General features: G+C 57.9%; 1 protein-coding gene and 1 long non-coding RNA gene across 5 annotated transcripts; one reads left to right on the top strand and one right to left on the bottom strand.

The window, feature by feature from the left end:
* On the top strand, window positions 1–22,396 carry FOXO6 (forkhead box O6). Its single transcript, XM_016960266.4, has 2 exons — window positions 1–912; window positions 20,221–22,396. Exons 1-2 carry the CDS (start codon window positions 499–501, stop codon window positions 21,484–21,486), a joined length of 1,680 nt encoding a protein of 559 aa, XP_016815755.2. The 5' UTR covers window positions 1–498; the 3' UTR covers window positions 21,487–22,396.
* Window positions 12,588–20,227, bottom strand: LOC107976550 (uncharacterized). 4 transcript variants are annotated; one of them, XR_008538977.2, is made up of 5 exons: window positions 18,934–20,227; window positions 17,586–17,701; window positions 14,602–14,716; window positions 14,155–14,486; window positions 12,588–13,889 (listed from the first exon to the last, which is right to left on the bottom strand). It is a non-coding gene; the product is annotated as an uncharacterized LOC107976550 (long non-coding RNA). The 4 variants fall into 4 exon arrangements; XR_008538976.2 differs by lacking the exon at window positions 14,155–14,486 and having other exon boundaries at window positions 12,592–13,889; window positions 14,602–14,713; XR_008538975.2 differs by lacking the exon at window positions 14,155–14,486 and having other exon boundaries at window positions 12,593–13,889.
* Window positions 22,397–27,278: the final 4,882 nt, after the last annotated feature.

Here is a 27,278-nt window from a genome sequence, read left to right as displayed (position 1 = left end):
CGAGGTGCAGCCGGCGCTGAGCGCGGCAGGCGCGGGAGCTGGCGCTGGAGCCGGAGCGGCGGCGGCGGCGGCATTCACCGGGCGGCGGCGGCGCGGGCTCCGGCACCGGCTCGGGCTCCGGCATGGTGCAATCCGGCCTCGTCCCGGGAGAGCAGGGCCCGTGCGCAGGGCCGGCGCCCGGGGAGCGGCGGCAGCGGCGGTGGCGGTGGTGGCTGCAGGCGCAGGCAGGCGGCAGGTGCTAGAAGCGGGGCTGGGCGAGGTGTGTGCCCGCTGGGCTCCCGGGCCGCCGCCCCCTCACTGCCCAGGTCTTTCCCTCCCTTCGTGCTCCCCAGCGCGTCCAGCCCCCTGCCTCCGCGCCTCGGCCCATGGCGCCCCGCGGCTGAGACAGCGCCGCCAGGGACCCCTCCCGCGGGCCTCCCCGGGGCGTGCAGATCCCGGAGCCGCCCGCCCACCCTCCGCGAAGCCTCCCTCCCCTCCTCGCCCGAGCCGGGCGGGACCATGGCTGCGAAGCTGCGAGCGCATCAGGTGGACGTGGACCCGGACTTCGCGCCGCAGAGCCGGCCGCGCTCGTGTACCTGGCCCCTGCCGCAGCCTGACTTGGCCGGCGACGAGGACGGAGCGCTGGGCGCAGGGGTGGCCGAGGGCGCCGAGGACTGCGGGCCGGAGCGCCGGGCTACGGCCCCGGCGATGGCCCCAGCGCCGCCCCTGGGCGCGGAGGTCGGACCGCTGCGGAAAGCGAAGAGCTCTCGGCGGAACGCGTGGGGGAACCTGTCCTACGCCGACCTCATCACCAAAGCCATCGAGAGCGCCCCGGACAAGCGGCTCACGCTCTCGCAGATCTACGACTGGATGGTCCGTTACGTGCCCTACTTCAAGGATAAAGGCGACAGCAACAGCTCGGCCGGCTGGAAGGTGGGGGCGTCCGGCTGGGGAGGGGGCTGGGGACGCCGACTGGGGCTTCCAGGGGCTGCTAGGTGTGCTGGGCTCCAGGCGGGCCGTCAGGAGGAGGGCTTTTTGGCACCCCCCGGGGTCACAGAGTGTGCGCCCAGGGCGTGGGGCCGGCCAGCGGACGGGCGGGGGCGTACTGGGAGCAGCTGTGTGCGTGCTCCCTTGCGGGGAGGGATGCGGGGTGGGAGGTCTGGTAGGGTGACAAGGGACTGCCGCTTTGAGGCGTCCCCGAGGCACGTCCCCACCCTGTCCTTGGGGGCATAGCAGAGGAACCCATTCCCAGGCCGCGGACATTGGGGAGCCTCCCCCTCCTCCCCCAAGTCTGCTTTGTGTGACTCTTGTTTTACCCTTTCCACCAGGACACCCTTCTTAGAGCGCTGGAATAATGACTTGGGGCCAATGCCGGCTTTCCCTCCCAAATCTCTATCATTGCGCTTCCTGGAGCTGTCCCCAGGGTGAGGAGTGTGACCATGGGCCCACAGTTCTTCTTGTGGTGCCAGAGTTCACCGTAGGGCACCAACCAGCCTGGAGTGGGGAACTCGGCAGGTGACCTGAGATCTGAGTTCTCCATGGGGTGGCTGCTGCCCCCCTTACCTAGATCAGGATGGGGGTCACTGGTGATGGCCCCTGCTGGTGTGAGGACAGGGTGTTGAGAGCTGGGGATCTGTCTGTACCCACCCAGGATGCTTTTTTCCACTTCCCTAGCTGTCAGAGCCCAGATCCATTTAGGGGCTGGGGGAGGGGCAGGGTACCCCAGGGAGGCCTCAGTGCCAGCCAGTGGAAAGGGGGGAGCCATCTTAGGAGGGGACAGGGGCTTGCTTGGATTGTGGCCTCTCGACCCAGCTCCTCCCCTGGCCATCTTGTTGGAGAGTGGGGATAGTCTATGCCTTTGGGGGAGAGGAGGCTGGAGACCCCTCCTGTGCCTAGGAGGCGAACTGTCAGCCTCCCTATGGGAGGGGTGGCCTCTGTGAGGGAGGCATGCCTATGTCAAGGGAGGGGGCTGTGCCCTGTGGTGCCTGCGAGCTGGGTCAGAGGAAGGAGGTGTGCCAGTGGAGGAGGGGAGACTTGTGGGCATGAACAGCTCTAGATACCCAGGGGCAGCATTGTAGAGCCAGGGTATCCTGACCTGGGAGCCCATGGCTCTCAGGGTTAGTGCTGGCAGCTTCTGTCCCTCACCGGCCACTGTGGGGCAGGAACACAGGCTGGAGGAGTAGACCTGGGTCTCTTTCCGCATCCCCTCTCCCATCCCCTTGGGCTCAACCCCCACCAGAACACATTTCCCCCAAGTGTGTCCTGCACTCCCCATGCCCTGGCTTACTCCTCCCTGTAGATGTATTCACTGTCCTCAAGGGTACAGAGTTCAGATGCCTCCTCCAGGAAGCCTTCCCTAACCCTTTTTAGCTAGCTTAGGACTCCCCCTTCTCTGGCCCTCTCCCTGCTGGTAGCAGGTTTTAGTCATTTGTGTTCTGTCTCATTTCCCCTCTCTACCCTGCTTTTGGAAGACAGTGGCAGTGTCAGAACCATTCTGTGCCCACAGCACCCAGCATACCGTCTTGACACCAAGAAGCCACCAGTGTGTGTCTAGTGAAAGAGTAGGGAACTGAGTGGATGGTGCAGGATGCTGAGGCAGGGGACAGTACATTGGGCCAGAGTGGCTGGGAGGGCTTCTTGCAGGACATGTAGATCCAGCTGGGCTTGCTGCATCAGGCAGCATGGGGAAAGATGGGAAGAGGGAACATGAGGCTGGAAGTAAGCAGAGAACTGCAGTTCATTGAAGGTCTTGGGGCCAAACACTGTGAGAGGCACCTTCACACATCTGCCTTTAACGCTCTCAGCAGTCCCTGAGGTGGTTTTACTGTGACCAGATGGTCTCCCTCCAGGGTCCCCAAAGCCGGCATTGGCCCCAGGTACAAGGAAGGCCCTGAGGCCCGTATTTAGGAGTGAACTGGTCACACAGTTAGTAGATGGGAAAGCTGGAATCCAGCCTACATGTGTCTCCCTCCAGGGTCCCCAAGCACCTCTGGAACAGTGTCCTGCTGGCGGGGGGGTGGGGGGTGGGAGGGACACACTGAAGGCTTTGAATATGGGCAGGTATAAATCCTAAAACGTGATTGAGAATATGCTTGGAGATAGTTTAGACCCATGAGTTCATTTCTCAGACGGTGAGACTGAGGCCCTGGAAGGGGATAGGAGTCTTGCCACGGCATCACTGAGCAGCAGGCCTTGGATGAGGGCCCAGGCCTCCCGCCTGCCCATTGGATGCGGTTTCCACTGCACCACACTGCTAGGGACACACCGATTCTCCCTGTGCCTGGGCTCCCAGTCATGGGCTGGGTGTTGGAGAGGGAGCCTAAGGCGTGGGCTCCTGACCTAGGTTTTGGCAGAGACCACCCAGGCACTGGAAAGGGGCCTGCCTGATGCTGTCCCCTTCCACTTCACCCTCTACCCAGCTCCCCAGCAAGCCTACTTCCCCACTTATTCCTGGAGCTTCCTGCATGGTGCCCTTCCCCATTCCCAGTCGTTTCCTCCAGAGGCCTGGTGAAAGAGCCATCCCAGCTCCCAGCCAGGCTCAGGTTGACAGACAGAACACCTCAGGTGCCAGGCCTGGGGCCAGGGCCCACTGTTCTCTCCTCATTCCCCTCCCCTACAAATATACTGCAATTGAATCCCTGGGGTGTACCAAACCCTGTGTTAGATGGGGCAGGGGACCAAAGGAGAAGGCATTAATTGGATCTATTTCAGAATAATCAGGACTTAGCCAGTTCCACACCCAGGCTTGTGTTTTGTAGATAGGAAAGGCTGGGGATGGGGGTAGGGATTAGGGGAAGGGGAGTTAGATACCCTGGGGGAGCCAGGGAGGTCCTCACAGAGGAGGTGGCACTTGGTCTGCACTGCCTTCACTGGGGAGGGGAGAATTTGGGAGATAGTCTTCCAGGAAATATTGACTGCATTCCCAAAGGCAGGGAGGTGAAATTGTGCATGTCTGATTTGGGGACAGTTTGGGTGTGCCAGACTCAAACCAAGGGTGTCCAGGCAAGACAGGGAGGTGGCATGGGAAGGGTGGAATGGGCCAGATCAGGAAGAGATGACATGCTTAGCCTTATCCCTGTGGTCACACCTGTGATGCAGGGAGGTGGCTGAGTGGTACAGGACAGCAATTGGAGAAGACAAGACCAGCAGCAGGCTTGGGGACACCCAGACTATGCTGAGGCCTAGAGAGGCTGGGCTCATTGCTGGGAACCCAACCAAAGGGGCTGGTCATGTTCCCCTCCAGGCCTAGGATGGGGGCTTGGATAGGCGGTCCCTCTACAGTGTCCCAAGACTGAATATCCAGGTAGAGCCTCCTACTTTCTCTCAGATGCTCCAGTCTCACTTTCCCTTGGCCCTGGACTCCTCTGGGAAGCCTTTCAGGCTGCTCTGAGTTCTGGCACACCTTCCACTTAGTGCCCCTGGAGTTGTTCTGCCTGCTTTTGTGTTTCCTGGCTGCCAGCTCCATTGGGAGCTCCCAGGCCAGGCCTGGGCGCCTCCCATTCCTGTCCCCAGAAGGAGCACTCTGGATGGGAACTTCCCTTCTCTCCCAGGGGCTGGGGCAGCCTGGGTGATGAGAGGTGGGATCAGGAGGGGTGGCACCACCCCCATCTGGCCCAGTAAGTTCCAGGTGGGGTGGGGCTGGAAGAGAGGGACTCATCTGAGAGGGTGGGGGCAGGGTCCTGCTACAGCCCTGAGCAGTGGCTGTCAGCTGAAGCCACCCCCTTCCTCTCCCCCCAGCCTGCTCCAGCAGGGCTCCCTCCTCCTCCTTTGTCCTCCGGGGATCCCCAGCCCCAAGGGCTGATGGGGGTGCGGGAGGAGGCGGTGTGAGCCCCGGTTGGGGGGTGTCCTCACCCCCCTCACTGCATGAGCGGGGGGCTGGCAGCTGCCCGCCTCCTGGGCACGAGCCCGTGCCAGCCGCTCCTGGCACAGTTGCTGGCACGCCCGGCAGACTCCCACGGCCACCTGCTCACACCCACCCACGAGCGCTGGCGCGCTTCGGGCCCTTCCGGCTTCCCGGGCCTCCCGGCGCCCCTCCCCCGCCGCCGTGCCCAGCCCCCCCACCCCGCTCTGCTCCCCGCGGACCCCCTCGCTCCCTTCCTGCCCCACGGCGGCCGCCCCCGCCACACCCCCGCGCAACTTAGGGAGCTGAGGAGGCGGGGCTTAGGGAGGCCCCTGGGGCAGCCACGCGGCGGGAGAGGAGGGGGCCTGGAGGCAGACAGACCGACAGACAGGGTGAGGGCCCCGCCTGCCACCTGGCGCCGCTCCAGCGGGACGATGGCGGGCAGCGCCGTGCCAGGCGGTAATTGCAGACAGACTAATTTAAAGAGATGAGACGGTTATTTTTAACTCGCGTTAAGGTAATGAACGGCGCGGGGGGTTTGCGGGTTCGAAAGTTCAGCGCCCCCAGCCCCCACTTTCTGCGGGTCTGGGGGGCCCCTCTCTGCACGCCCCGAGGGCTCCAGCCAAGGGACTGACTAGAGGGAGCAGGGAGGTTGAGGAACTGGAGAGGCCCTGCCAGAGGGGCGGAGGGCTGAGGGGGCCGGGACAGAGGCGCCCGCCGGTCCAGAGCACTCCCATCAGACCCTCATCGCCACCCAGGCGGGCTGGCACCCCTGTGTTCCAGGTGGGGAAGTGACTTTCCCTGAGGTCGCTACCTGTGAAGTAGTGGACCTGGGAATTGGACCCCAAGCTCGAGCTTTTTCTGTTCCATTGGGTAGGATTGAGGTGGGGCAGGGGCTGGAGGGAAGGGCTTGTTTTCGACTCTGAAAGGCTTCAGGGCTTGTTCCCTGCCGCCTACCTTCCCTGTCTTTGAGTGGCAGCTAGTGGTGACCACCACATGGGGTTCTATCTGTGACTTGTAAGGGTTGAGGGGTAGTCAAGTACTGGGTGGGATGTGGGTGCATCAGCTACAGCAGGGGGAGCCCCTTCCTCACCTCAGTTTCCCTTACCTCCCAGCAGACTCACTAGATCCCCTTCCCAACTCCCGTTTACCCAGAGTGGGGGGTGCCTGGGAAACAGGAGAGGGTGGGGCTGGGCCTGCCTATGCATTGGTGCCTGCTCCCTCACGTTCAAATCAGACTTGGGTTCTCCAAAGAGCTGCAGAGTCCTGGAACCCAGTCTCTGCACCCCTGACTCCTCCCCAGCTCAACCCCCTCTGACACACTCCCAGCGACTGGAAACTCACCGTCTCTGGGATTGCCCATTCTGTTGCTAGACAAGTCTTTTTTTTTTTTTTTTTTTTTTTCTGAGACAAGGTCTCACTCTGTCACCCAGGCTGGGGTGCAGTGGCAGAGATCACTGCAGCCTCGACCTCCTGGGCTCAAGTGATCCTCCCACCTCGGCCTCCTGAGTGACTAGGACCATGGGCACGGGCCATCCCACCTGGGCTAATTTAAAAAAGATGTTTTTGTAGAGACAGGGGTCTTCCCTATGTTGTCCAGGCTGGTCTTGAACTTCTAGGTTCAAAGGATCCACCTGCCTCAGCCTCCCAAAGTGCTGGGATTACATCGTGGCATGAGCCACCATGTCTGGCTGCTAGGTGAGTCTTAAAGCTTTTAGGACTTATTTCCTTCTCCCCAGCAGTACCCCATCCCCTTTCAGCATCACACAGGGTTTTCTAGTCCAGCCCTTTGGTGTCATTTGGAGTTAGCTGTGGAGTCAGGAGTAGGTGAGGGGCTGGACAGAACACCTACCTGTAGGGAACCTGATCCATTGCATGTGTGAGCTGGAGCAAAGTTCTCTCCCATTCTGGTTCTCAGTGTTCTCATCTGTGTCCAAAGGGCCTTAACTCAGTCTCTTACCGGTTCAGTGCCGTAACTGACAAGCACACTGGTTCTAGGAGCCATGAGGGGTTCATTGGAAAGAGGGCACATAGTACTGAGAGGACTTCTCCCAGGTGGACACATGTGAGTAGGTGTGGGTGGACTTGACTTTGGGACTCCTGTTTAAAGATGCCTGTCCTGTCTGTGGCAGTACCCAGGTGGCAGATATGCTCTGGGTACAATGAAAGGAGTGTTTATGGCAGTTCCAGCTGGCCCCCAGAGCAGGCAGATGGGGGTTCAGGGTGTTGGGTGGGCATGAGCTCAGGCTCTGGGGCCTGGGTAGGGTTCTCAGGGGGACAGCTGGATCTGGAGCACCCCCCTTCTCCTGGCACCCTGGTTACCATAGAAACCAACTCCTGTTTGGGAGGGTTTGGCTGTTTGCTGCCTCTCCCCACCCCCCAACCCATATGTGGAGGTGGGAGGGGGGCCAGGTGGCGTGTGGGGGAGGGGCCTCCCACACCCTCCCCCAAGGGCCTCCCTCTTTGCAGAGAGAAACCTTTCTGGTCTCTAAGTGGGGGTGCTTCTTATGGAAAGGAGAAAGAGAGGTAAGAGAATTAATGTTTGGGTGCTAGGCAGTCAGTTGGGCAGTTCACATAAATTCTCTCATTTCATCTTCCCTGGATCCCGCTAGGTACACATTAATAACCCCATTTTGCAGTTGAGGAAACGGAGGCCCGGAAAAATGAGGTCATTTGGCCAAGGCAGCATAGCTGGGACAGGCGGAGCCTGGATTTAGCCGCAGACCCGTCTGTCTCTGCCACATTTCTGCATCTCCCCATGCTGGTGCTGTCAGCTCCACACGCCAGCCAGCCTTCCTGCCCCCAGGCTCTCCTGCTCCAGAACCCTCCTGGGCTCCTTGGTTCACCTGGAAGTCAACCAAGTACCCAAACTGCTCTGCTGGGACCCATAGGCCCTCAGCCCCCCTTGTCCAGGCCCTGCCCTTCCTCCCACTTTTCCTGCTTCCTCTGATCTCAGGTCGCCCTGGCATCTCCACCTTCACACCTGACACTGGAATTCTCAACCCACACCCCACTGCCGTTGTCACACGGTCACCAAGGCACCTATTGATTCTCCTTGGCTGATCCCTCGGGATACCCCTCAGAAACTAGGCGGGGTCTTGGGTGGTTTGAACAAAGCCCTACCTTCCAGGTGATTCTGGAACCCAATACTTCTGATTGAGAATTCCTGCCTCAAGTCCTTAGTTGTTTGCAAACCTGGCTGATGATCAGAGTCACCTAGAAGCTTTCTGACAACACAGGCTTCCAGTCCCCAGCTCAGATCCTCTATATCAGCATGGGCTCTGGAATCTGTGTATGGCTGGTGACAGGTCATTCTGAACTGATGCCTTAGAGGGTGGCTTCTTCGCCTCCTGCCTGTCCCCCTGTCTCTTCCTCCCAGCATGGACCAGCTTCTACTCCAAGCAGGCTGCCCAGGTTGAGGCTACGCCCCTCTTCCTCACTCCTTCTGGGTCCTCCAGAGTTCTGAACCCCATGCAGTCAGCACCCAGGGACTGGGCCACCACGTCAGCATCATGCAGCCACCCCATGGCTTAGAAATCACACTGTATAGGACATGGATGAAGAGAATGGAGCCACAGCCAGGGCTGATAGGCTTTGCTACTAGGAGCCTTTGCTGCAGGAGGGAGGGAGGGCTGCCCTGGGCTCCTGCAGTCCCTTGGCAAGGGGACAGAGAACCCAGGGCAGCCCCTGGGGACAAGGCCAGAGTCTGTGTGGTTGTAAATACTCAGGAAGCCTCTCTGGAACTGGAATGGTGAAGAAACTAAAAGTCACGGCCGGGCGTGGTGGCTCACGCTTGTAATCCCAGCACTTTGGGAGGCCGAGGCAAGCGGATCACGAGGTCAGGAGATCGAGACCATCCTGGCTAACACGGTGAAACCCCGTCTCTACTAAAAATACAAAAAATTAGCCAGGCGTGGTGGCGGGCACCTGTAGTCCCAGCTACTGGGGAGGCTGAGGCAGGAGAATGGCATGAACCTGGGAGGTGGAGCTTGCAGTGAGCTGAGATTGCGCCACTACACTCCAGCCTGGGTGACAGAGCGAGACTCCGTCTCAAAAAAAAAAAAAAAAAAAAAAAGTCACAGCCCCTGCTCTGAGAGAGCAGAGAAGAGGGAGAGAAGAGGGTCATGTGTATAGCTGCTTAATCCAGTCCTGGGGCCTTAGTAGGACACTCAAGGCCTGGCCACCAGCCCTAGTCAACCTTTCCAGCCACCCTCCCATCTTCTGACCCTTGCCCTAGCCACACTGAACTATTCCAGCTCAGGATTCAACCTGCCATGTGCCATTACTTACATTCTTTCATTTAATTTCCCAGCAACCCTGTGAAGCTGGTAGGGTTACTTTCCCCATTTTGCAGGTGAGGAAACAAAGAATGAGAAAAGTAAGCAGCTTGAACAGTACCCTACTCTAAGTGGCAGAAACGAAACTCTCCAGGACTAACTCCACCCTAGCCCAGGGCTCTGACCTTCCTCCCCTCTGCCCCTTCCCCCTCCCAATCATTGTCTCTCTGCTATCCCTTGGAGTTTGGCCCTCAGGCTTCTGGCCTGGGGAATGGCCCTGGGGTCCCTGGCTCCCATTCCCAGATAGAGAGCACCCTGAAGGTGGGGGCAGACCAGCCTGATGTTCCCCTGGTCTGCAGCCCCCAGGGCTGAGGCAGCTCCCTCCATTCCGTGATCCAGGGCTACATCCACTGGGTACCTATTATGCAGGGCTGCTGGGTGGGGACTGGACTAGCTCCTTGACCTTGAGATCCCAGCCTGCAGGGGTCAAGCTAGGGAGATAAAAGGAGGACACTGACTCTGATGCAGGGTAAAACCTGCTCAGGGTCATGATGGAAGGCCAGATAATGAGCTGAGTGTTTGGAGGTAGAAGAGGGGAAGGGAGACAAAGCAGACAAAGAGGGTCAAGGCCTCAGGACTGTGTGGGGAGCCGCTGAGGGTCTGGCTGTGCTTATGTGGGGCCCAGCAGGCGTTGAAACTAGGAAAGCAAGTGAGTGGCCTTGAAGAGCAGCATCCCAGGCTCTGGGCTTCTCACTGCGAATTCTCCATGGGAATGACATGGGCAGAGGTCACTCAAGCGTGCTGTGGGGAGTGGACAGGAAGGAGAGGCTGGCCCAGGTGCCCACTGTGGGCCTGCTACTGGGGTCCAGGGGAGAAAATGAGCCTGAGATAGGGCAGAGGCCCAAAGAGTCCCAGATGCCAGGCCTGGCATAGGCAGCACCCCTTGGTGCCTTGAGAATCCCTTAGGTGAGGCCAAGCTGTGTGGTTAGGAGTCTTGGAGGCAAACAGGCGGGCAGAGCCTAGCTCTACTTACCCTCTGCGTAGCCTTGGGCAACTGAGCCTCAGTTTCTTCCTCTATAAAATAGGATAATAATAGGGTCCTTCCTCTAATGCTTCCCTTTCTTGTCCCTGAGACCGAGGTGTCAGATATTCAGGATGTCCAAGTTCCCTCCTGCCCTTAGTTGGGCCCGCTGCTTTCTAGCCTCCAGAGCCTTCCCCATAGCCTTGGATGACAAGCAGGGCAGGTTTTAGGCACCCCATTTTCACAGATGAAGGACATGTCTTGTTCAAGGTCACCCTTGAACCCAGGACTGCCCGCCCCTGGACATTAGCTCCTCTTTGCCCCACTGGCAAGCTGTGTGACCTTGGGCATGGCCCTTCCCTCTTTGGCTCTGAGTTCCCCTCCCCCAACACTCTGGGAAGCTGTGAGGCCTCTTCCTTCTCTCTCCTGTCCCCTCCCTCTGTCCTCAGCTGGCCTCCTCCTCCTCCTCTTGTAACCTGAGCTGGGGCCCTGGGGGAAGGGGCTTGCCCTCTTCCTGAGGCACCTGCCAGCTGAACAGATGTGCCAAGATGGAGGGCCCCGGGAAGGGATTGAGGGCTCTTAGCCAGACAAGGATGGGGCCGGGGCTGGGGGAGGCAGTGCTCAGCACACCCTACCCTGGCCTCTGGCCTCTGCCCCTAGGGCTTACTCTGATCACTTGTTCATTTTCCAGTGGACATTTGAGTGCTCCAGCATGTCCTGCAAGGACCTCTCAATCTCTAGGAGAAGACAGATGGCAGATGAGGGCTGGTGCCCCAGTCTGGGTGGGCCGCCCTGGGCTCCTGGAGCCCCTTGGCATGGGGACCAAGGGCAGCCCCTGGGGGCAAGGCCAGTGTCTGTGCGGGTGGCCATGCCCCTGGGAGAGCAGATGGTTCCCTTGGCACCATGCCCACTCTTCCTCTTTCTCCCCCAGGAGCCAGCCTGCAGGGCTGGGGCACAGCTGCTGGGCCCTCCCCAGAGCTGGGCTCAGGGCAGGGCTGGGTGAGGTCACTGCAGCTGCTCCCAGGGCCTGGGGCAGGGGAGTGGGGAAGTGCTGCCTGCAGAGGGAGGGAGGGGCTCAGACTGAGAGGGGAGATGGAAAAGTCTGAATGCTTTGCATTTAGGAGTTCTTTTTAATCCTGAATGAAGGAGGGTCTGTGAAGGGGTTGCTGAACTAGTACGGAGAGTCCCCTTACCCCTACCCCAGGCTCACTCTGGAGCTTCTGCGTGGCTTTGGCTCCTCTCTGGAGGTCTCTCAGGGCAGGAGAAAGAGCAAGGGCCCTGGGTGTAAATTCCTGCACCACCACTGACACTATGCGACCCTGGGCAAGTCAGTTTGTCTCTTGGAGCCTCAGTTTCTCATCTGTAAAATGGGGACAATAAACCAACCAGAGGGTTGTTACAAAAATTCAATGAGATAATTTTCGAGTGGCAGCACAGGGCATGGCATGTGGTCAATGTCTCAGAAGCAGTAGTCCTTCCCCATTCACTGCCTCACTTTCCCAAGGAGGCAGGAAGTACTGGGGTCAAGTAAGGAGGTGACAGAGGCAACAGGAGCTGCAGGAGAGAGCAGCAGGGAGGAGGGTCAGACAGGACCCTGGTAGAGGGTGGGCAAGCCTTGGAGCTCTGGCCTGAGATTTTGCTGAACAGAAACTACACAGAAATGCCAGGCATGAGCAGCTCGTGGCTACTGAGGGTTCCATCCTATCTCTTGACTTCTCTTGAGCCAAGAATTGCCCCACAGAGTTCGAGTAGGGAGGTGGGCTCAGACACCACTTTGCTCTGGTTTGCTGTTAGATCTCTGCAGGAGCACTAAGGTGGGAGCATCTATCTTTGGGGCTTGCATAGGGGATGAGGAAGGTGCCACAGAGCTAGCCTTGATGGAGGAACAGGAACTGATAGAGCAGAGAAAGGGACAAGAGTAAAGGGAATAGTGTGCAAAGGCACAGGGATGGGGACATCCAAGGTGGTTGGAGGCCCAGATGGCCCTAAGGGAAGGGGGCGATAAGGCTGGAGGACATCAGAGGGCTCTTTAGTATCAGCCTGGTTTTGGACCCAAGCCCGCAGGTGACAAGGACGAATGGGCATTGGAGCAGTGTGAGGTTGGACTTTCGTTGGTGGTTTATTTGCTGCCGAGCCTGGGTATGTGGGCTCTGCTTTCTCTGGGGGGTGCCAGAGCCTCATGCCTTCCTTTGGATATTGGTTCCTCCTGGCCCCAGGCTGCCCACTCTGGGATCCGCTGCTGATCCTGAGCCCACTCACCTGGAGACATCTGTGTCCCATGGTCCCCAGCTGCCCTTCTATCCCTTCTCCACTGCAGACCCTAGTGCCGAGGATTTGCACATGGCCTCGGGTCCCTGGCATCATCCAGGTCACATCTTTTGCCAGGAAGAGGCCTGGACTGAGAACCTGAACTTCACCCCAGATGGCAGGGCAAGTGACTCTCAGGGTGTCTGTGGCTCTGTCTGACACAGGTGTGTGTTCCTAGGCCAGGCTGGGGCCCCAGAGTTGGGTGGGGGCAAGGGGTAGGATGGGGAGGCTCCTGGGGCTCTGAGACAGGGATGAGATGACATTCTTGACATGTGAGGTCTCATCCAGGTCCCATATGTCCCTGTGGATGCTGGGATTGTTATCTTCGTTATAGTGGAGGCCCACTGTCACATGGATGAAGTTGGGATTCAGTCCCCTGTCTTTGACCTCTCCGTATGCAGGAAGGAAGGCCAGGAGGGAAGGAGGAAATGGGAATCATAGAGGGGATCAGAGCCCTCACCACAGCCCCACAGGAGGTCACTGCAGTAACAGGTGCTGGGTCATTTTCCCCATCAGGTAGTCAGGGTCAGTCTCCTGAGGGAGGGGCTGGGCTGAGCCTTTGACTGTGATGCAACCTGGACAGGCATCCACACCTGACCTTGGGCTTGGGCTGCGATGGGTGGACACAAGATGCAGGGCCGCACTTGGATCCTGAAAGACCCCAGGTACCAGGGAGGCCAGGAGGTAGCACAGGGTTGGTGGTAGGTGGGGGCACAGTCCTTGTCTCCTGTCTCTGATGAAAGCTAGGAGAGCTTGGGCTTGAGCATCAAGGTGGAGATGGCCACTGGGGTGGACAGCAGAGTGTCCCCTGCCACATTAGGGGTAGGTGTGGGAAGAGCTCTGGCTTTGGAATCCAGCAGCCCTAAGACCCAAGCCTGGCTCCGTCATTTCCCAGCTTTGTGGCCTCAGGAGTCATTTATCCCACCTGAGCTTCAGTTTGCCCCCTTTGTAAAATCGCAGTACCTACTCACAGGATGGTTATCAGGATTAAAGGAGCCTAGCCTATGTTAGGCATGTAGTAGGTGGTGCCCTTCTCTGGTTTCAGCATTTGAAGCACATGCCAGTGGTGTGCGAGAGCTGGTTTGCACTGGCTCATGAGGGCTGATCGTGCACACTTCTTCCCAATTCTGCACTCGGTGACGTCATGTGGCAGTTTAAAATTGGCTATGATGTGAGTATCCATACCACAGAAAGCAGCAACAGCTACAAATCAAATCAGGTAGGTTTTTTTTTTTAACTTCCAGAAGAGCTGGTGGTTAAACATTTGCCAGCACACCACTAAATGTGCCCCAGAAAAGGTAACTTCCCCTAGTCCCACTGCCCAGGATCAGAAGAAGATGGCACAGAGATGGCCAGGCAAGTTGGCTCACACCTGTAATCCCAGCACTTTGGGAGGCTGAGGCAGGAAGATCACTTGAGGTCAGGAGTTTGAGACCAACGTGGGCAACATAAGAAATCCTCCTCTCTGCAAAAAATATAAAAATTAGCCGAGTGTGGTGGCGCACACCTGTGGTCCCAGCTACTTGGGAGGGTAGGGCGGGAGGATCACTTGAGCCCAGGAGGTCAAGGGTACCATGAGCTATAATTGCACCACTGCACTCCAGCCTGGGTGACAGAGGGAGGCCCTGGCTCTAAATAAATAAATAAATAAATAAATAAATAAATAAATACCCTGGCAAGAAAGAAAGAAAGAAAAGAAAAGAGGAAAAGAAAAGAAAGAATGAACGAACCTGGCTAAAAATAAATAAGAAGATGGTACAGCAACCATGAGTCCATGTCCCAGAATCCATCCTGTGGGCCCTCTGTAGCCATGGTGGGGACAGAACAGGAGGCAGGGCAATAGTGGAGTTCTGGCTTGGCCAAGCAGCCTAGAACTCAAAGTCCATGGCCCCTTCTGGGCCTGGAGAAATTGGATGGTTATAGCACCAGGCAGCCCTTGTGGGTGGGGGACAGCAAATGAGGGACCTCTCTTTTCTCTACACTCTCCTTTGGCTCCCGGAGATCTGGCAGGCCCTGGCTGGAGGCATAAGATTAGATGAGGTTGAGCTGTCGGAGAATGAAGCTGTGTTGGGAGAAGAAATGAGGTTGTGCTGTCAGGGAATGAGGTGGTACTTGGAGGCAAGGTGAGGCTGCATTATTAGATAAATGAGGTTGTACTGTCAGGGGATGAAGCGTACTTGTAGTAGAGATGGCGTCCTGCTGGATCAGTCGGCTTTTGCTCCGTCAGAGAACACAGCCACACCACAGGAGGAAGGAGAGTGTCCGACTCAGAGGATAAATGAGGGTGTCCTGCTGGATAAATGAGGGGGCCCGTCAGGTGAATGGAGTGCTGTTAGCAAATGAGGTTGTACTTGCTGGATAAATGGGACTGGTGTGCTGGATAAATGGGGTTGTGCTGTCAGGTGAATGCATTACTGCTCGTGGGTGAAGGGCATCCTGGGAATAGATGAGGGTGTCCTGCTGGATAGATGAGCTGCCACCACCAAATGGATCAGACCCTGTCCATGAGGGAGGCACCATCAGCAAGGACGAGGTTATTCTGTTCCCACTGGGGCTCCTGGAGTGTCTTCTGGCCCAGGGGACACCTCGGTGTGTGCCAGCCCTGGGTTATCCAAGTCTCTCTGGGAAGCAGGGTGGGGGGCTGGGGAGGGCAGGCAGCTGCATTGTGCACCCTGGGACCTCTCCTTCACCCCCAACGGATGCCCTACCCCTCTCCCTGGCACCCCTCAGTGGGTCAGACTGCTTCGGACATTCTCACCCCACTGCCTGCTTCTCATCCTGCCTGTGTCTTCTTTCTGCCCAGTTTGGAAAAGCCCCTATTATGTGCCAGCCACTCTGCCCAGTCTTATTTAATCTCCCTACAACACAGTATTACTCCTCCTTGCACATACACACTTTCTCTTATTCATTCATCCATTCATTCATTTGACAAACATTTAAGTGTCTAGTATGTACCAAACACATGAGGTACAGTTTAAAAAAGGATAAAAATCACTGCCCTCATGAAGCTTATATTCTAATATAAAGATAGGATAAATAATGTATTAATTTAGAATGTGAAAATGCTTTAGAAAAACATAGAGCAGGATCAGGGGGCCAAGAAATTCCAGGGAAGAGGAACAGTTTTTAAGAGAGGTCAGGATGGGCCCCGTTCCAAAAGATGGCATCTGAACAAAGACTGGAAGGAGAGGAGCGATCTCTGTGGATATCTGGGGGCAGGCGGGACCGTGCCTGGTAGGTTTGAGGATGGGAGGGAGGGATGGAGCGGGGTACCTGCATGGTCACTGTGGGTCTTGTGGGCCATGGCAAGGCCTTTGTTCCTCACTGTGAGTGAGATGGAGGGTGTCGGAGGGATCTGGGCAGGAATGGACGTGATCTCGGTTATTGGAAGGGTCACCCTGGCTGCTGCGTGGAGTGCTATAAGGAGGTGAGGGAGGGAGCAGGGAGCCATTTGAGGAATGGAGCTTGAAAACATCTTGCCCCAGGGTCATAGCACTCACAGGTGATGGGGCTGAAACTGGGAATCCAGTTCGAACGCTACAGCTGATGTACTTTGCCCTACTCTAGCCTCCTCCCTGGTGGGGGAATCCCTGGGGGCTGGGCTACCTGGCCCAGGTTCTGAGGGAGAACGGGGTAGGCATGAGATATAACCCACTGTCCTTTCCCTCTGCCCCCAGATGGTCTCCCTCGGGCCCTGAATCAGGTATGTCCTGACTCCCCTAGCAACATGCTCCAGGTCTGGATGTAGGTGTGGGAGGCATGAGGCCCCAGAAGCTGGGCCCAGCTCTGGGCACCAGGGGAGCCCGGGCATGCCAGGGCTGTGGCTGTGGTGGTGGGTTGCTAGGCGACTCTAAGAGGGAGCCCTGGTTACTGCTGCCTGGCAGAGGCATCTCCCTCCTCTGCGTCTTTCACCTCCTCCATGGCCTCTGGCCTCCCAGGAGGCCTTGTGGTGTGAGCCAGAGCTGTGATCAGTGCTTGCCACTGGATCTGGCAGGGAGCTCTGATTGGTACCAGGTGGCTGGGCCCTGAGGAGCCAGACTGGGCTGCAGGGCCTGAGCTTCTCTCATGGGGCACAGCCCTGGAGCACACCTGGTTCAGAGCCCAGCTCAGCAGTCAGAGGCCTAGGTCCTCGCTCAGCTCTGAGCCACCTTGTCTGACCCTGAGCAAGGCATGGCATCCCTCTGTGCCTCGAAGACCCCATCCATCTGGCCTGCAGAATCCTCCCCAGGAGCTTCATTTTCTGTGAAAAAGGGTGCTGAGTGCACAGGGATCCAGGTACTCCTGTCCCCACCACCATTGGCTTGAGTGTGTAACGCTTAAGTTTTGCACTAAATCTCATTTACAGAAAGAGTTCCACTATTTAAGAAAAATGTTTTGAAAACCTCTGGACTGAATGATTCTAAGGATTTTCAGTGTCAAACTGAAAAGGTCCCCAGAGTACAACTTGCCCATCTCCTTAGTTTATAGTTCAGGACACTGAGGCCCCCAAAGAAGGAGAAACTTCATCTAGGTCAGGCTTGGTAGAGTGGGAGGAACACTGGGCTGGGGGTTGGGAGGCCTGGGCTCACATCCCTGCTCTGCCACCAGGTCTCGGACAGCCTTGGGCAAGTCCTTTCTTCCCCATGGGTTGGGCCAGCCATGGTTTCAGGCTGAGGCCTGAGCTCCAGGGGTACCTGGCTGGATATGGGACAGAGCAGGGAAGGATGCAAACCTTCAGAGGCCTGGAGTTTGTCTTGGCGGTAATTCTAAAACATGTGAATAATGTGTATAAAGAAAATGTGGGTGGATTATGAAGTCTATGCAAAATTTCCTTGAAGTCTAAAAAGGAAGCTTAGACTTGCAGGAAATTGTGACCTGTGCAACATGCCCCCAGACTTCCCCTGCTGCCAGCTTCTAGGGATGGTTTACATGGAAAGTTTGAGGAGCCCTGGAATACTGGCTTCCTAAGATTCTTTGGGATTCTCAGACCTGTTTCTGTCTTCCATGGCAGAATGTGATGTCCTTTAGACTTAGAATAAGCCCAACCTGTAATCCCAGCACTTTGGGAGGCCGAGGCGGGTGGATCATCTGAGGTCAGGAGTTCAAGACCAGTCTGGTCAACGTGGTGAAACCCCATCTCTACTAAAAATACAAAAATTAGCTGGGTGGCAGTGGCACGCACCTGTAATTCCAGCTACTTGGGAGGCTGAGGCAGGAGAATCACTTGAGCCTGGGAGGTGGAGGTTGCAGTGAGCCGAGATCGTGCCACTGTACTCCAGTCTGGGCTAGAGTGAAACCCTGTCTCAACAAAACAAAACAAAACAAAACAAAAAACAAAACACCAACCTGAAATCAATACATGGCACAGCACTTAAGCTGTGTGACCCTGGCAACTCACTTAACATCTCTGAGCCTCACTCTCCGGTTATGAGATAGGGATCACAATCCCTGACTTGTGTGGAGTTCATCTAATGATTACATTAGATAAAGTACTTAGAGTGCCCAGGGCTGAATGGGCAAGCGTTTGCTAGGTGCTGGTACCTGGTACTGTCCTTCCTCCAGGACATAATGACATTGATAAAGAGGTGTTGCCTGAGTGACCTCCAGCTGGAGAAATGGGGAGGTGGGAGGTGGAGCCTCTTGTAAGCCAGACAGTCCTATGGGGGAGGAGAACTGAGGCCTCCTAGGAGGCTGAACACAGGTGTTGGGGAGGGGCTGGGGAGCCAGGTGCAGGGGTGGGAACAGGAAGGGCGTATCTACTTGAGGGAGCACTGCTCCCTGGGGGCCCAGCTCCCCTCCCCTCAGGGTCTCCAGAGAACCAGGCAGGGCAAGGCTGGCAAGTCCCAGCTGTTGCCTTCAAAGGCCAGAAAGTGCCAGAGACAGGGAGCCTGGGGCCCTGAGGAGTCATCAGTGCCTGGAGCTGGGGGTGAGGGGTGGGAGGGTACCCTGGGCAGCAGGAAGGACCCCTCGTCCAGGAGACTGGTGGGAAGGAGGCAGGAGGGAGAGCCTCACAGAGCAGTGGCTGTGAGTGTGGCTGGGTGGATTCACAGGTTAAGAGCAGGTCCATGAGCTGGGCAGAGCTGGAGTGGTACCGGGCATGGTTGCCTAGCTGTGGGGCCATGGGAAGTTACATCATGCCTCTGGGCCTCCGGTCCCTAGTGTATGAAATTGGAGAATGCCAGCTTCCCAGAGTTGTTGGTGCCCAGCACAGTTGCACACAAGGCATCATGTTAAAGAGATGGAAACAGAGCAGGTCTGTTGGGGGACCTAAGGGGTGAGAGCTTCTGGCCAGAGTGAGGATATAACCAACGTTTATAAGCACCTGGTGTGCAAATACTTATTCATGCACATGTAATGATCTTACAGCCTTAAGAGGTAGTTACTGAATGTAGCCCACTTTTTCAGAGTAGTTCACTGAGGCTCACAGAAACTGAGTAAACACCCCATGGTCACATAGCTAGGCAGCCAAAGAGCCAGGCATCCTGTCCCACCCTCTGATACCCAAGCCCCTGCTGTTTCCATAGCAGTACCTGGACCAGGAAGTTGAGGCCACCAGGTGGGAGGCCCCAGAGGTGGGGTGCGGCAGGCCCAGCAGAAGTTCTACTCCAGATTCCAGTGGGGCCAGTGGACTTCCTGCCTTCCTCTGTCCTCAGAACAGGCCTGGCAAAAGCAGGCAGTGACATGGGGAGCACTGGAGACTGGCACAGCAGAATTAAAAAGAGGATGTATGGAGAGATGGCAGAGGTGAAGCCCAGGGAGGAACCGAGGGACAGCAGAAAAGGCCACCTTGGGCAAGCCATTCCTCTCTCTGAGCCTAGGTCTTCTGGCGTGTGAATGGGGACTTTGCCACACACTGTGGGGATTTTGAGAAGGCTCCAACAGGAAGGGGCTTGGAGGGCAGGCAGGTGGGTCAGGAGAGGAGGGCAGGGTGCAGCCCAAAGGGCAGGCAGGAGAGCTGGGCTGGCCTGAAGGTGGGCACTGAAGAGGGTGAAGGCTGAGGTCTCTGTGGCAAAAGGATGTCTTTTGAGGGGCCTGCTGGAATCCAAACCCTCTGTGGAGTTCACAGCAGCTAAGAGGAGTTGGGGTGATACCTCCGAAAAGTCTCAGGCCTGGACCCACCTTGGGGACCCCCAGCCTACTCTGTTTCCCCTGGCCAGGCCCTCCCAGCAAAGGGTTAACAGTCTTCTCTACCTGCAGTTGCATTTTAAAGACACGAAATTAAAGCAGGTAATTTATTCTCCCCACACACGAAAGAGCAATTAGTTCTAAACAGGGCTTAATCAGTCACCGCGAGATTGATTTCTGGAGCCCTGGGTTTTCGGGCTCCTGGCGCCACGCCAGGCTGGGGAGGGAGGGGGGCGGACAAATGAGCCGCGGCGGCATAAGCCCTTACGTAATCTGCTGGGGGCCCTGGCAGCCTGGTTAGCCCCGCGTGGGGCTTGGCTGAGCTGGGGAGACGGGGTCCTGCTCCCTGCTGCAGGCCCCCCGCAGGCTCAGAGTAGCCCACAGGGTTGGCCATGCCCCCAGGGAAAGGCTAGGCCCAAAGCTGTGGCCCCACCCTCCGGGCAGTCTGTGTGTGGGAGTGGGGAGGGATGGGGGTGCAGTTCTGGGGCAGAGGGTGGGTACTCTGGGTTTGTCCAACCCGGTACTTACACCTGTCCCCTCCCTCTCCCAACCCCCTTACCTCATCTTCATCCCTATCTCCCTCCTCCTCCTACACTCTCTTATCCTCCCCCTCTTCTTTCCATCACGTCCCCTCTCTCCCCATGGCCTCCTCACCCCCCGACTCCCACCCGCGTCCTTGTCTCTGGCCACAGAACTCCATCCGGCACAACCTGTCGCTTCACACCCGTTTCATCCGCGTGCAGAACGAGGGCACCGGCAAGAGTTCGTGGTGGATGCTGAACCCCGAGGGCGGAAAGACAGGCAAGACCCCGCGGCGCAGGGCCGTGTCCATGGACAACGGAGCCAAATTCCTGCGCATCAAGGGCAAGGCGAGCAAGAAGAAGCAGCTGCAGGCGCCCGAGCGAAGCCCGGACGACAGCTCCCCGAGCGCGCCCGCCCCGGGGCCGGTGCCTGCCGCAGCCAAGTGGGCCGCCAGCCCCGCCTCGCACGCCAGCGACGACTACGAGGCTTGGGCCGACTTCCGCGGCGGCGGGAGACCCCTGCTCGGGGAGGCGGCCGAGCTGGAGGACGACGAGGCCCTGGAGGCCCTGGCGCCATCATCGCCGCTCATGTACCCAAGCCCCGCCAGCGCGCTGTCGCCGGCGCTGGGCGCGCGCTGTCCGGGTGAGCTGCCCCGCCTGGCCGAGCTGGGAGGCCCGCTGGGCCTGCACGGCGGCGGCGGCGCGGGGCTGCCCGAGGGCCTGCTGGACGGCGCGCAGGACGCGTACGGGCCGCGGGCCCGCGCCGGGACGCCCGCCTACTTCGGCGGCTGCAAGGGCGGCGCCTACGGCGGGGGCGGGGGCTTCGGGCCGCCGGCGATGGGCGCTCTGCGCCGCCTGCCCATGCAGACCATCCAGGAGAACAAGCAGGCCAGCTTCGCGCCAGCCGCGGCGCCCTTCCGCCCTGGGGCGCTGCCCGCGCTGCTGCCGCCGCCGCCGCCCGCGCCCAGGCCCGGCCCGGTGCTGGGTGCGCCGGGGGAGCTGGCGCTGGCGGGCGCAGCCGCCGCCTACCCCGGCAAGGGGGCGGCCCCGTACGCGCCGCCCGCGCCCTCGCGCAGTGCCTTAGCCCACCCCATCAGCCTTATGACGCTGCCCGGCGAGGCGGGCGCCGCGGGCCTGGCACCGCCGGGCCACGCCGCCGCCTTCGGGGGCCCGCCCGGCGGCCTCCTGCTGGACGCGCTGCCGGGGCCCTACGCGGCCGCCGCCGCCGGGCCGCTGGGCGCCGCGCCCGACCGCTTCCCGGCCGACCTGGACCTCGACATGTTCAGCGGGAGCCTCGAGTGCGACGTGGAGTCCATCATCCTCAACGACTTCATGGACAGCGACGAAATGGACTTCAACTTCGATTCGGCCCTGCCTCCGCCGCCGCCGGGCCTGGCCGGGGCCCCGCCCCCCAACCAGAGCTGGGTGCCGGGCTGAGGGCCGCCTCCCGCCTCCGGGCGCCCCGTCCCGTCCCCAGGGGGCCTCTGTCTTCCCATCCTGATTCCCGGGTCCCTGCCCCCGACTCTAGCTCCCCAGGAGGCGGCCCCAGCCCAGCTAGGGACCCCTCTCGGAGGCCGGCCGCCGGGGAAGGGGAGGGAGGGGCCGGGGCACCCCACTGCTCCTGCCCACACTCCTGAGATCCACCCCCTTCTCCTGGGCAGGAAGCCTGGGAGAGGAGGCTGAATTCCAGGCTGGCTGGGAGTAGGGAGGAGCGGGGTGGGCCGCCTGGTGTGGACGGTGGTTGGGGAAGCCAACTAGGAGATGGGCCAGGGAGCGTTTACAAATCTTCAGTTTCATTTGCGGAGCCCTAGCCGTGACCCCGCGCCCACCCCAAACACGGATCTGATTCCCACTTGACACACTTTCCCACTGGTCTTGGTCTCACCCACCCGAAGCCAGCAACCCTCTGCGGAAAACTCACACCTACCTATATCCACCCACCCTGAGCAGCCCTCCACCCCCAAATCGCCCTCCGACGACCGCCACCCCCACAGTTCAGTCTCCCCCTCCCATCCCTGTCGGCCCTCGCTTCTCCCCTCCCCCGTCGGAGTCAGTCCCTCTCTTCAACCGCCCCCACCCCCTAGTACTGGTCTCAGCTTCTCCAGCGGGCCTCAGCCCTGTCCACCCCCAACCCCGACGCCCCTTTCTCCGCGCCAGTTCTGGCCCTTCTCCCATATTTATAAGTGTCCGGCCGGGACGGGCGGTGGGCGCGGCGTCCCCGGCGCGTATCGTAGGCAGTGTACCGTGGCCGTGCCGTCAGAGTGTGCGTGTGCGTGTGTGCCGTGTCGAGGCTGTGTAGAGTGCATTGTACAGCATATTTTCATGAATAAAATTGTTTTAAATATTTCCCGCGCCTTGGGCTAGAGGAAGGGGAGTGGTGGCGGAGAATAATTGACAGGGAACTTGGGGCAGGGGGAGGGTTCCTGTGCCTGAGTCACTATTGTGGCTTTTTGTCTGGGTACTCGTCAGCCTTTGCTAAACTAATGCTCCTCTGCCCGGCACATATTGGTTAAGCGCCAACTGAGTCCCCCGTGCTGAAGATGTGCTTCGTCGAGCTCTGCACCTGTTTCTGTGAACATGTGCATGCACGAAGTTTTGGCCCAGGAAAATGCGTCCTAAATAAGCCTCAGAGATTGGGAGAGGATGCACAAATATTTACTGAGAACCTTTAGTGCCAGGCTCTGTGTTGGGCACGATTTTTGTTCCCATTGTACAGATGAGAAAACAAGGTCAGAGAGAGAAAATGACTTGGGAAGGAGGGTAGAGATGGTGAGAAGAGAACCCTTTGAGGTGCACAGACTGCTGTTGGAATCCATTTCCTACAGTTTGCCAGCTGTGTGACCTCGGGCAAATTTTCAGCCTCTGAAACCTTGTCTTCCTGGACTACACCATGGAATAGTAGCATCCACCTCATGAACTTCTGTCAGGCATGAGGAAAGGTATGGAAAGTGTTCAGCGCAGGTCCTGCACTCCTTCATTCCAGGAAGATTCGGTGAGCACCTGTTAAGTTCTTATACCAAGCATTGGGGCTGCCCTAGAGCCACACGGACACAGTCTCTACTCTTAAGGAACTTAGAGGCTCCTGGGGAGAACTGGCCAGCAAATAGGCGATTATAGATCAAAGCTGTGCTGATCGGAGGAGGAGCTGGGGGCTGTCGTGGGAACGAATGATGGGGCAGCACTCATCTTGGACTTGAGTCAGGGAAGGTGCCTGGACTGGTGCTGCCTCAGCTAAGCTTGGTAGGAGGAGCTGTCATTGGGAAGGGGATTTAGATGAAATGGCATGTTCAAAGGCCCAGAGTCAAGAGGTGTGTGGATTCCAGAACCAAAAGCAGTTGAGTGTGGCTAAAGTTCAGAGAGGGACAGATTACTGATGGCAGGGAGGCTAACGGGCCAGAGGGTTCAACAGTGGAAGAGGGACAGTGTGGCCCAGCCAGAGGTGCTGACGTGGCTCAAACCAAGGGATGGGGGAGGACAGCGGGGCTGAAAGGGAAAGGATGAGTTCACATCTACTTTGGATATGGAGTCTTTAGGGACTTGGTTGTGGATTGGACCTGGGGGATGAAGGACAGGGAAACATCAATTGATGCTTGGTTTTTGTTTGGGTATCTGGGGAGACAGGGCCATTCCTTGAGATGGGGCACACCAAAGCAGGAGGAGCCCTAGGGAAATTGATGTGCTCATTTGAGCTACAGTTCATGAGAATCTTTGGGATTTGGAGCAGAGGGAGGGATGTTCAGGAGCATACACACTGCATGAAATGACATTCTCTGGCACTGGGCAACATAGTGGCCCTGAGGTGTCCACTTGCATAGTGGGGTCAGAGCCCAGAAGGTGTCTGGGCTGGAAAGGGAGGTCAAGAATCAGGAACACAGAAGGTGTCACTGAGGGGTTGGATATGGCTTGGGAGGGGGAGGATTGCAGAGTTGGAAGAGTAGGAAGTCCAAGTCTGCTTTGATGAACATCTTGGCACAGGAGGGACCCACTGGCTGAGAGGAGAAGAGAAGGAAAACCAGGACCCCAGGGAATTGGGGACGGTGTCCTAGAAAGGAATACCCAATGTTCTTGCCTTCTGGAGCCTCACTTTCTTGGTCTGGAAGATGGGGCAGTAGCACCTGTTTCACACATTTGTTTTGAGGAGTAAATAAGATAGGAATTATTGTGTGAGGTCACACTATTGGCAAGGGCCAGAGCCCCTGAGTGTGTATCTCCAACACCCAGGCTCTCGTGCAGCCCCCACTGCCTCTGATGAGGTGGCTGAGAGCAGAGGAGCAGAGGAACTCAGAGCCAGTAGAATCTGCACAGATTCTGGGCTCTGAGTTGGGGCTGAGACCCAACCTGGTATGGCGGGTGTCCCTGCCAAGTGGGGAGCACATAGAGGCTGATGGCCCCTCCCCTGGGACAGATGCCCCAGCCCCACCCTACAGCCAGCCTCTGAGACAGCCGAGCTGGGTGTGGGCTCCATATGGGCTGCAGAACTGCCCCCACCCTAGGCTGACGGAGGGTGGGCCGCTGGTGTGTGTGTGCAGGGCTGTGTGTTTCCATGTAGTCCCATATGTGTCTGTGTGGGCCTGTGTGTGTGTTAGGGGTTAGTGAGTGTGCTGGGGGGCAGGTGGGGTGGTGCTTGAGGTTCTCCCTGCCGAGTGTGCACATGGCTGGGCGTGTGTGTGTGTGCATGTGTGTGTGGTGGGAATGACAGTGGAACTGCCTCCAAGTGTGCCCACACAAGTGCCGGGGCTGTGCAGTCCATGCCTGTGTGAGGTGCTGTCTCTGTCCCCACATGTGCCATGCACACCCTCCTCTCTGGGCTTGCCTGCCTGTCTTGGCACAAAGCTCTCTCCGGGAGCACCAGCACTGGTGTTCCCCTGCCAGGAGTGTCTTCTGGGCTGCTCTGCTGTCTGTCGGAGGGGAGGGGAGCAGAGGGACACTCCAGACCCTGGGATCCAGCCCAGCTTATGAGCAGGGAGGAGTGGGACCACCTCAGAGCTCTGACCGAGCTCTGCCTGGCTCAGGCCAGGGATCATTCCAGACACAGCTTCTGTCCTGCTGGGCCTCATCAGGAGAAAGGGGGCAACACCCCTGTGGCTGGGGGGCTGCAACTGGCTCTTCCCCATCAGCTTTGGAGCCCAGCAGACGCACTCCCCTCTATGCCCACTCCCTGGGAGGCGTCTGACACATGATTTATTCATAAAAAGCCATTATTTGTGCCAAAGAAGAACTGAGCCGCTGGCTTTTTAAGTGCTGATAATGCTTTCAGCCTCCCTGCCTCTCCTCCTCTCCCTTCCCCTCCCGTCTTCTCTCTTCTCTCTCACCTCCTTCCTATCCTTTCTCCTCCTCCCCTTTCTTCCCCTTCCCCTCCGTTCTTTCCCTTGATATTCCTTGATTGTTCTCCCCACACCTCCTCTCCTATTTCTTTATAGACCTCCCCTCTCACGCCACTCAGCTCCTTCTCTCTACAGTGAGGCTGGGTCAGGGAGGCTCAGAATCAATTGTCCCAAACTGGGTAAGGCCTGCACTAGCCTGGAGACCCAAGGGCCCCAAGGACCCCAAGGACCCCACCCCTCCACCTCATCCTTCACCTCCAAAGGACCAGAGGAAGGCTGGGAGGAGGGGGGCCAGGCTGAGAAAGGTGGCGGGGTGAGGGGGGTCTTTGGAGGCTGTCCTGACCAGCTCCCCCTATGCTAAAGGGTGTGATTTCAGCACTCTTATTAGCACCAGTACCCCAGACTCCCAAGTAAACATTCAGTCTTGGTAAAAACAATGCACTTGCTATACAGGTTCAAGGTAAGCCCCTTAGAATGCCTTTCTCCCCTAAAGAATGCCCCCATATAGAAATTCTGGAGTCACCATTATTGAGGTGGTGCCAGGAGAGGATGGCATCAAGGGAGGCACTTGGGCCCCATGACAGAGCATCCCCTGTTCTCAGAGAGGAGGCAGCAGAATGAGTGTGTTCACAGAGCTTGAACATGGACCCAGGAAAGGTTCTTAGAAGCAGACACCATAGACCTACATGTGTGTGGCTTCGAACGTGCACATGCACACACAGACCAGCACGTGCATAGCTGCATACTTGCTCATGCAGATGCAGAGCCATTCCTCACCCCTTTCCAAAGCTTTCCTCCCCTGAGCACCTGCAGCAGGGGCTGGAACATTCTCCCCATTCAGACACTTGCTCATTCATTCATCCATTCATTCATTCACTCCATGAACTTTGGTTTTATACCCCCTCTGTGCCAGCCTTTGTGCTGGGCACTGGGGAGGCAGAAATAAACATTATTGGGCCCTAGAGAGGGGGACTGGAGCAGAGAGGGCACTACGGGCCCTCCCCTGCAGCCTTGGGCTGGGGGTTGGGGGCCCAGCAGGCGAGGGGTTAAGTCATTTGGCATCCAGAGCTGGAGCCATTAGGCCTCCTAATTATGAAATTATCGAGGTCCTCAGGTGACTGCTAATTTCACACACACTGTTCCTCTCACGGCTAATGAATGCCCGCAGAACCCACACCTTGTCTTTCCTGCTGAACGGTGACCTGCAGTTAATGAGCTCAGGAAGGCAGACAGGCCGCCGGCTGGGTGGGTGGGGCACCAAGCCTGAGGAGGGGGCCACTCACCCCTCCTTCCCCTCCCGGCTCCCTTTGCTGGCTGCCTGCCCCAGTGAAGACTCCAGGGCCAAAGCCCAGCCCGCAGTTTCTGCAGGACAGGCTAGGCCCAGCGCTCTTGGGAACAGGGAGGGATAAAGATTTGGGAGGGCTTTGGGTCATATGATCCTGGAATGAGCATGGGCATAGTGAGGGAGGGACTGACGAGGCAGGAGTGAGAAATGAAATGTGGATGGTGGAAGAGGACCATTTCTGCTTGATTCTTGGGCCATGTCAGGGACATTTATGAAGGGTGAGGGAGTCATGACAGCTTAAGGGGTGGGGATTGGCGGGCAGGGTACAGTCACACCCTGATGCTGGAGACGACGATGACTTTGGGGGATAGTGATGCTGATGATACTGGGGATGTCAAGTGGTGAGGCTGCCGTGCTGCTGCTGCTGGTTGTGATTTGTAAAGTTTAAATTTTTTAAATTAAAAAAGTAACATAAAACATGTACCCTGCAAACTAAGAAGGAAAAAAACAAGGGACACATACTAGTTGCAATCTTAGGTGAGGCAGTGTGGGAGCCCAGGTCTAGAGGCCGTGTTCCCCCAAATGGAGGCATGTGGATCCTCTGGGCTGACCACCAGGTG

This window comes from Pan troglodytes, chromosome 1 (genome assembly GCF_028858775.2).
Source record: "Pan troglodytes isolate AG18354 chromosome 1, NHGRI_mPanTro3-v2.0_pri, whole genome shotgun sequence".
Lineage (NCBI taxonomy): Eukaryota > Metazoa > Chordata > Mammalia > Primates > Hominidae > Pan > Pan troglodytes.
The sequence above is the reverse complement of the archived record's forward strand: the minus strand, read 5'-3'. Positions and strand labels throughout refer to the sequence as shown.